Source organism: Gymnoscopelus braueri (genome assembly GCF_963280865.1).
Source record: "Gymnoscopelus braueri genome assembly, chromosome: 21".
NCBI lineage: Eukaryota > Metazoa > Chordata > Actinopteri > Myctophiformes > Myctophidae > Gymnoscopelus > Gymnoscopelus braueri.
The window spans coordinates 49,514,274-49,524,273 of record NC_137623.1 but is presented as its reverse complement, the minus strand read 5'-3'; the positions used below and the strand labels follow the sequence as shown (position 1 = coordinate 49,524,273).

General features: G+C 42.9%; 1 protein-coding gene across 5 annotated transcripts in view; it reads right to left on the bottom strand.

Annotated features, from left to right (window-relative positions):
• The window catches only part of LOC308077380 (receptor-type tyrosine-protein phosphatase mu-like), a 261,491-nt gene that overhangs the window by 152,033 nt on the left and 99,458 nt on the right, over positions 1–10,000 (bottom strand). For 2 of the 5 annotated variants that reach the window (XR_013932396.1, XM_080418051.1), the window contains exons 18-20: positions 6,978–7,052; positions 5,882–6,014; positions 4,440–4,472 (exon numbers count right to left, since the gene is read on the bottom strand). Coding sequence is in view for 4 of the 5 variants with exons in the window: in XM_080418051.1 (XP_080274177.1) it covers positions 4,440–4,472; positions 5,882–6,014; positions 6,978–7,052 (241 nt within the window). In the remaining variant the exon portion in view is untranslated. The remainder of the gene's footprint in view (positions 1–4,439; positions 4,473–5,881; positions 6,015–6,977; positions 7,053–10,000) is intronic. The other 3 variants (XM_080418052.1, XM_080418053.1, XM_080418054.1) reach the window with 3 other exon arrangements.

Here is a 10,000-nt window from a genome sequence, read left to right as displayed (position 1 = left end):
CGGACGGACGGACGGACGGACGGACAGACAGACAGACAGACAGACAGACAGACAGACAGACAGACAGACAGACAGACAGACAGACAGACAGACAGACAGACAGACAGACAGACAGCATCACTGTGTGACAGATGTTCTTTCCTTCTGTCAAACACACACACGCACGCGCACGCACGCGCACGCACACACACACACACACACACACACACACACACACACACACACACACACACACACACACACACACACACACACACACACACACACACACACACACACACACACACACACACGCACACACACACACACACACCATCGATTTTGACAGGAAGAACCATGCTGTTTCACTCAAGGGTGTGCGTGCATGTGTGTAAGGGTGTGTGTGTGTGTGTGTGTGTCTGCAGACGGGAAAAGGGGGGAAACAAGACAAATGTTACAGATGAGCGATTACCTTTGTTGGTGACAGACACACAAACACGCACGCACGCACACGCACACACACACACACACACACACACACACACACACACACACACACACACACACACACACACACACACACACACACACACACACACACACACACACACACACACACACACACACACCCTGCTGAGCTTACCTGCTGTCTGAAACCTGTCTCTCTACTTTGTAAATATTGTCTTCCAGTTCACAGAGAGAGAACTGTTTACAATATAACCATTTAACTTAATAAATGTTCTGAGCGTTGTGATATTTTGTCTTTGATCATTTTGTTTATTAGATTTTTTTCATGTGTCAAAGAATTTACAGAAAAAGTCTACATTTTTTTACATCACAACTATTGCCACGCACACTAAAAGCACGCACGCACACACAAACACACACACAAGCACGCACGCACACCAGTGGTGGAAGAAGTAGTCAGATATTTTACTTAAGTAAAAGTAGCAATACCACAATGTAGAAATACTCTGTTACAAGTAAAAGGCCTATGTTCAAAATGTTACTTGAGTAAAAGTACAAAAGTATTGGCACCAAAACTAAAATGTTTGAAAATAGCAGATCTACAGGCTCACAGGGCGCCACATCACGACGCATTGTGAGCTTGTAGATCGGCTATTTTCAAATAGCCTATATGTATAAAATAGAGCTAAACAGTTTACAGTTTAGGCATTTAGCAGACGCTCTTAATCCAGAGCTAAAGCGGTTAATGTATGTTTTATAATATAATAATTTATATCTGCAAAATAACTAGTAACTCAAGTTTTCAAATAATTGCAGTGGAGTAAAAGTACAATATTTGCCTCTGAGATGTGGGGGAGTAGAAGTAAATGTAATATCCAGTAAAGTAAAAATACTGTACAAAATTGTACAGTACTTGAGTACATGTACTTAGTTACTTTCCACCAGTGACACACACACACACACACACACTTACCGTTCTCATACTCATCGTACAAAATCAAAGGATAAATATCAGGTTGTGTCCCACCGTTCCATTGTTAGACATTTGTGAACCACAGCAGGTGAAATTGCTCACTCATGGCCACACATTGTGTGGAAGCACTTTGTGAGCGGTGGAGGCAAAACACCGCAGGTGTCTAAGTGAGTAAACTATGCAAAATCCCCAAAGAAAATGAAAGAAAACATAATTGTGGTGAAAGGCCTATTGTGGAGGAAAACGCAAATGGACTTGCAAGCACACAAATTCAAATTGCATTGAGTTTGAAGTCAAGGCAAGTTTATGAGCTGAAAAGGCTGGATTGTTCATGATGTAGCACAAGATCAGAAATGTTTGTTGAAGGAGAGTAAATAAGATTCAAAAAGCAAAGAAAAGAGTCAGAATGTATAATTTCGAACACAAACAAACACACACACACACACACACACACACACACACACACACACACACACACACACACACACACACACACACACACACACACACACACACACACACACACAAACACACACACCTTATGATTGAAAGACTTCCACCCAACCTCCTGAGCCACCTCTCTCTCTCTCTCTCTCTCTCTCTCTCTCTCTCTCTCTCTCAATTCAATTCAATTCAATTCAATTCAATTCAATTCAATTCAATTCAATTCAATTCAATTCAATTCAATTCAATTCAATTCAATTCAATTCAAAGGAGCTGTGTTGGCATGAGAAAACATGTTTACGTTGCCAAAACAAGTGTGAATTAAAACCAATCAAATCTGAGAAAGGGGGAGCGCCGATGGCCGAGTGGTTAAGGCGCATAGACTCTAATGGAGCCTGACAGCGAGTCCCGGGTTCAATTCCCGAGCCCGACGGACCCTTACTGCATGTCACTCCCTGACTCCTTCCCTGTTTCCTGTCAATCTCCACTGTGTTATCAAATAAAGGCAGAAAATCCCCAAAATGACTTGGAAAAAGAAAAACTGAGAAAGTATGTACAATTAGAAGGGGATAAAGAATTGTGTAAACAGAGCTTGTCACATTACAGCTTACAAAACCATGAAAATGTTAATTTGCTGTTAACACATCGACCGCCAGAGGTTAATCTCATAATGTACTCACCAGTGCCAAGGTGTTTTTGTTGTTTTTTTGTTTTTTTCATGTCGCCATAGATCTTGTTAAAATCCTTAAGATTGAGCTCTACACGGTCTGTTTACATCCGCGAGATCTCCCTGTATCTCCCAGTGAAGATCGCGTGTCAAACGGGGTATCCATGTTGTAGTTAGAGCGGATTACGTTAAACAGTGAAATGCGAGGAGAAAAAACTACAGGAAGAGAATTGAGTTTCAGTTTCGTCTGTAGAATGGGAGCGGGCGTGATCGTCAAAACCGGATCCCAAATAATTCTATTTCCGGTCATCAAACCGGAAACGGAAGTGGATCAAAAAAATTCCGAAAGTGCACCCGGACCGCGCATGCGCGAAAAGACCGCAGCCCGTAGGGCTACGGTCTCGGCGCTTAACAGTTGGATTTAACGGACCGTAGGACTACGTTCTTGGCGGTTAATGTGTTAATAATAGTTATAAACATTATACATATACGCATGAAGCAAGCTGTCTCTCTCTCTCTCTCTCTTGCTCTCTCTGTTAATCTAACAAGCAGAAAAAACAAGTTATTTTAAAAACCACAAAACATGTTCCCACCCTGCTGTGACCCCTCTCTTCATCCCTCCATCCTGCACTCATCCATCCATCCATCCATCCATGCATAGCTGATAACACACTCCCCATAGACCACACGACCACACACACACACAAGCGCGTGCACACACACACACACACACACACACACACACACACACACACACACACACACACACACACACACACACACACACGCACACGTGCACACACAGTTACATTCGATTGAAATTGTAATAAATGAAATAAATAAAAGAATGAAGCTTTTAAAACAGAAAGTAGTTTTATCGACAAAAACAAGCTGTTTGCGTGTTGTGCACGCACGCTATATGTTTTTATGAATATGTTTGTGTTGGTGTGTATATAGTACTGTAGAGTCTTTGAGACATTGTCTGTCTGTCTGTCTGTCTGTCTGTCTGTCTGTCTGTCTGTCTGTCTGTCTGTCTGTCTGTCTGTCTGTCTGTCTGTCTGTCTGTCTGTCTGTCTATCTAGAGGGGAAAAAGGCAAAGAAAGCTCAAATAGATGTTTGGGCATTCCGGCCCTCATGGATAAATATGGTTTTGTTTGTTTCATAACTCCATCCCGGGTCCGCTGCAGTAAGAAAATATTTTAATAGTTTTTTTTTCTCGGGTGAGATCTGATGTTGATAGTGTTAGAACACTACAGTATGCAACGTGTTTGTCTTCAATATGCCCCACCGTAAGTCTCGCTTTTGCGCCACTTCCGGCGCCACACCGGAAGTGTCGCAAAAGCGAGTCTTACGGTGGGACAGATTCTTGCGTCATGCGAAATTCTCCTTTAAGCGTCACTTTGAGACTAAACATCAGGGGTCTATTACAGATCAAAGAGACAAGGCAGAGTCAATCAAATGTCCAGGTCTGCATCCTCTGACCCATGACTGATGAAGATATGGCGGGAGTCTGGGAGATAGGTGGGGTTATTGCTATAGAGCAAATCTTTTAGTATCTATTTTTTTAAAGCGAACATTTGTAACTCAAATCTTTGCTCCTGGAACTGAATATTTTGGGATGGGGGTTCGCGGCCAAATATTTTGGGGGTCCTTGACATGAAAAGGTTTGAGAACCACTGATATTATAGAAACATAAGTGTGTCAGATCCTATCCTATGCCATCCTATCCTACTTCAGTCTTATCTTGAGTTTAGTAGAGGAAGTTATCTATCTATCTATCTATCTATCTATCTATCTATCTATCTATCTATCTATCTATCTATCTGTCTGTAGAAATGGGTGCTGCTGATTCTTAGATAGGGTTCAGGTGTCAGAGTTCAGAGGTCAAGGGTCAGAGGTGTTACTTACAGGTAATATGTGTAGGAGTGAGAATTTCTTCGGCTGAGTGTTGGTGGTGGGGGGGGGGCAAAATGGAAGGAGGGATGAAATGGAGGAAGAGAAGGAAAGAAAGAAAGAAAAAAGAAAGAAAGGAGACCACATTAATGTCTCTGACAGAAAATAAATTAAGTTAAATTAATATACAGTTAATGTAATGTTACCATAGCGACACAGGGCCAATGATGATTGGTTGAAAACGATGTTGTACAGAGAGAGTGACGATGGGCGGGGTTGGGATGGGTGTGACGAGGAGCGAGAGAGAGAGACAGAGAGAGAGAGAGAGAGAGAGAGCTTGCTAAACGCATTATAATTATAATAATTATTATTAGTAGTAGAAGTAGGCTAGTAGAAGTAGCAGAAGTAGTACTAGTAGAAGTAGCCTTGGATCAAGACTATCATAGATTTTTTATATCTATGATAGTCTTGGGCTACACCCCCCAGTACGTCCTGGACTTTCACCAGCAAATCCCGTATTTGCCCCAAATGTTAACTCGCCCTTCGGAGTATTTGTGCAATGTACTCTTTGTGCAATGTATTAGTCCATATTTTTCAATAGACATGTGTTTTAATCCCGTCTGTGGCCGAAAGGCATTTCCCCCCCTTGTTTACTTCCTGTTTACATTGAGTGTAATACCGCCTTTCACCGGATGCGCCCCGTCGCTACCGCCCATTGAGGAATACAGGGAACTTCCGACAGAATCCGACACAGAGGGGATTAAAACACATCTTTATTGAAAAATATGGACTAATACATTGCAAAAAGACTCAGGGTAAGCACATTATATTTCGCATTTGTACATGTTCAGAAAAATACGGGATTTACTGGTGAAAGTCCAGGATGAACTGGGGGGTGCAGGCCAAGACTATCGTAGATACGAAAGTAAAAGTCAGACTCGATAAAATACATCTATGATAGTCTTGATCCAAGGCTATAGTATTATTAGTATTAATATTAGTATTATTCTGCTCAGTTATTCGGCACCTATCTTTTTCTTATTCCCCACTGTTTTGTGTGTGTGTGTGTGTGTGTGTGTGTGTGTGTGTGTGTGTGTGTGTGTGTGTGTGTGTGTGTATGTGTGTGTGCGCGTGTGCGTGTGCATGTGTGTGTGTCTTGCCTGGGGTCGTAAATCCCTGAACCAATGAAACGCTTTCATAAAAAAATCTTTTTCATCTTCAAAACACCTAAACTGTTCCGTGTGTGTGTGTGTGTGTGTGCGTGAGTGCTTGCGTGGGTGTGTGTTTGTGTGTTAGCGTTTAAGGGTCTGTTTGACGTTGTGTTTATGTACTGTGTAAATGTGAATGTGTGTGTGTGTGTGTGTGTGTGTGTGTGTGTGTGTGTGTGTGTGTGTGTGTGTGTGTGTGTGTGTGTGTGCGTGTGCGTGTGCGTGTGTGTGTGTGTGTGCGTATGTTACCGTTTCTTCATCAGTAGTATAACTCCGAGGAAGATGATGATTGACAGCAGAACTCCGGCGGTGGCTCCAGCGATCTTTACGGTGTGATCCGACTTTGTCTCTGGTTCCGGATCCGGTCCACGAGTCACTGCCCCTGCAATGCAATACACACCCATATCAAACAATACACATTCTTAATACACACATCCCTGTTAAGGCACAATGACACTTTGATAGATGTAGGGTTGGGGTTCCGGAACCGGTATGTGGACACTTCACGTCTCCAAACCTTAAAGGACGACTTTACCCATTTTCATCTTCATTTAGTATAAATAGGTCCTCACTAATGCTCCTGATAAAATTGTGTAATCTTTTCCTACTCTTAATCTTTTTCTGTGTCTCATAGGAGGGCTATGGACTCTTCAGAAACCCGCTTACCAGTGACATCATCGTTAAGAAGGGTTTTTTTTTTTTCAAGATTAAAATTTTTTTATTTAGATTTTTATTAACGCGATTGCCGTCCAGTATATCATGCTAACTTTCCAGGAAGAGAAAGCCTTGTAGTTTCTATTAGCTTGGATTCCCCATCGATGATGTCACTGGTAGGCGGGCTTCTGAACTGTCCACGGCCCTCCTCTGAGACACAGAGTGAGTAGACAAAAATGGTGCCATATTAACATGGGCATTAGTGAGGACCAATTATATGAAGACAAATGGGTGAAGTCGACCTTTAACAATATCGGTGGTTCTCAAATCTCAAACCTTTTAATTTGGAACCAAATAGAGTCCATTTACTTGAAAAATGTGGGCTAATTAACAGGTATTACCAGTAGTGTTGCTGTTATACAGGAATTAGACCCAACTGCAAAAGTGAAGTAGGAAGTACAGACATTTGAAGATAATATTTACATATTGAGTGTGTGTGTGTGTGTGTGTGTGTGTGTGTGTGTGTGTGTGTGTGTGTGTGTGTGCGTGCGTGCGTGCGTGCGTGTGTGCGTGCGTGCGTGCGTGCGTGCGTGCGTGCGTGCGTGCGTGCGTGCGTGCGTGCGTGCGTGCGTGCGTGCGTGCGTGCGTGCGTGCGTGCGTGCGTGCGTGCGTGCACAGGTGTGTGTCTGACCTGTCAGAAGTTTGTCTCCAGGAGCAGGAGCGATACGGATGTACGGCGTTGTGAGTTGAGTCGCGATTATAGCAGCTGTCAATCACATGCATGCAGACGAACAGGCAGACAGACAGACAGACAGACAGACAGACAGACAGACAGACAGACAGACAGACAGACAGACAGACAGACAGACAGACAGACAGACAGACAGACAGACAGACAGACAGACAGACAGACAGACAGACAGACAGACAGACAGACAGACAGGCAGAGAGAGAGAGAAAGGCTGTAGCAGTGGTTTATAGTAAAGCAGAAATATTAGTAAGATGTTGCATTACGATGCATCTTCTCATGACTGTAAACGCCTCATCACCGTTTGATTGGCTGAGCAGCAGATTTTTCAGTTCAAACCTGCTGCCGAGCCAATCAAACAAAGACATGGGACCCGGAACCCGGAACAGGAAATGGCCACCTTACCACCTTCTGGAAACCAGAGACTATACACAGAAGTGTATTAGCACTGTTTATTTAGTAGTTATTTTGTTCATATTTACAGTCAAAGAAGAGCAACACCATTGAGTTCATACATAAACAGAGAGAGAAAACTCCTAGAAGAGACAGTGTTAAGCAGCACTTCATTGCAACTATCAGACGTTAGTATTTATTAGACATTTTGAGTTTATATTTCGTTATGTCACTTTAAAGGAGAGATCCGCCCATTTTAAGTGTTATCTTTGATGTGTCGCTAATCACTCACCATCATTGAAAGGGACGTTGAGTTATTCCAGAGAGTCCCCTGTCGTTCAGTCTGGCGACCCCCTCCGTGGCATAATGGGAGCCCGTGTAAGAGTGAAAATCGTCTATTATAACCGATGCAAAGTTAGTTTTTTCTCTACTACTGCTCATCGTGGAGTCTCATGATACTCAAACATGCACTGAAAGTCGCGCACGAGCTATCGTTTGTGCAGAACGAGATGACGCTGGTTGCTTGTTTCTCTCACAGAACCTGGCGTCTGTGGAAGAAACAAGCAACCAGCGTGATCTCTGGTTGATCTCTGGTCTAACTTTGCATCGGTTATAATAGACGATTTTCACTCTTACACGGGCTCCCATTATGCCACGGAGGGGGTCGCCAGACTGAACGACAGGGAACTCTCTGGAATAACTCAACGTCCCTTTCAATGATGGTGAGTGATTAGCGACACATCAAAGATAACACTTAAAATGGGCGAATCTCTCCTTTAACCATGCACATGAAACTGTGATTTTATACACCTGCTGCTATTTGTATTTGCTGTTTATGAGTGACCAGGCCAGAATCTGTCATCCACATAGATTCTAGAACGTACATTCAGGGAGAGACGCTGTCTGGAAAAAAGTTACCATCTGCTCCCCCCTGTAACATCTCTTCAGGGGCGTCATTTGGGATCTCAAGGGATGATAATTGCCACTCTAGTGTTCACATTTAACCTCAAATCCAGTTCTTTTATGCCTATTTTTGAAAGATTCATCAGATCAACTTGCATCTCAATCCACGCCCGTCCGTGTGACATGTGACACATGTTATAAAGATCTAAATATTTTTTAATAATTCAAACACATTTGTGAGGAAACATAAATAAGTGATTTTAACTCACGACCCATAAAAATGGGTCCACAACCCCAGAATGGGTCCCGACCCTTTGTTTGTGAAACACTGCTGTGGTTAATACTGTGGAACAAAGCCACAAGGAAACATAACTACTGTTGAAGGGATTGTAGCTTTAACACAATCAGGAGAACTTTATGAGCCTCATCTGTTTAACATTCACATCACCTCCCGCACCGCAAAGCATTGTGGGTACTTTGACTCAGGGCCAACCCCTCTGGGACTTGATTGGCTGCTGCAGTGTGAATGACAAGCGCCGAGGGGACAGACACAGCCAATCAGCATCTGTTGTTGTTAACGACCAACGAATTAAACCTGATTGAAACAAACAAACTAATTACTCTCTCTCTGTGTGTGTGTGTGTGTGTGTGTGTGTGTGTGTGTGTGTGTGTGTGTGTGTGTGTGTGTGTGTGTGTGTGTGTGTGTGTGTGTGTGTGTGTGCACGCATGCGTGTGTGTTATGTCCAGCAGGGGAGTAAACATTGTTTGTGTGATTTTTGCGTTTAGCCTCTGATGCTAAACGACCCCCTGGAAAGCCATAGCAGACTGTCATTAGCCTAGCGTTAGCCTGTAGCACACAGCTCTCTGGAAAGCCCCAGGACATTAGCATAGCGTTAGCACACAGCCAGTTAATGAAGAGAACGTGACTGCAGTCAGAGCCAGTTAATTTATAAGAAGACATTACACTGAGGAGAAGAGAAGAGAAGAGAAGAGAAGAGAAGAGAAGAGAAGAGAAGAGAAGAGAAGAGAAGAGAAGAGAAGAGAAGAGAAGAGAAGAGAAGAGAAGAATACAGTGCCATCTGTTCATTAGTTTGAACAGGTGTGCGCTGTGCGGTGCTAAAACTTAGCCTAGCGCTATCACTTAGCTGGCTGGCTAGCTAGCTACAGACACCATCTGTGCTCCATTATTTAGAATGGTTGCACTGCTGCTTGGCAACTAGCCGCTAGTTTAGCCTGCAGGCTAGTAGCGCTCACCAGAGCCCAGATATCTGGCTGGCTTACAGCTCTATAGCCACTGTACTATTAGGTCACAGATTCAAACCCTGTGGCAGGTTATGTGTGTCCTTGAGCAGGGCATTGTGTTCAGTGTTTATTGTTTCTTTGTTACTGTTTATATTTGTAGCAAAAATATGTGAGGAACCAAAACATTTTTTTTTTTAACCTCATGTTCAATCTTTTATAGGACAATATGACATGTTTTAAGGTGAGTGATATGTATTAAGTAGCTTTATATTGTGATAGTAATCATTGATATATACTACCAAAGTACCATATTGCTTTCAGCATTTGTGTATGACATTCATTGTAGTAGTGTTTTTGGTAACATCTCTGGTAGCTCCATTGCCAATACAGCGTCTGGCTATGATCTGCTAGAACTGCGATTCCCAGGA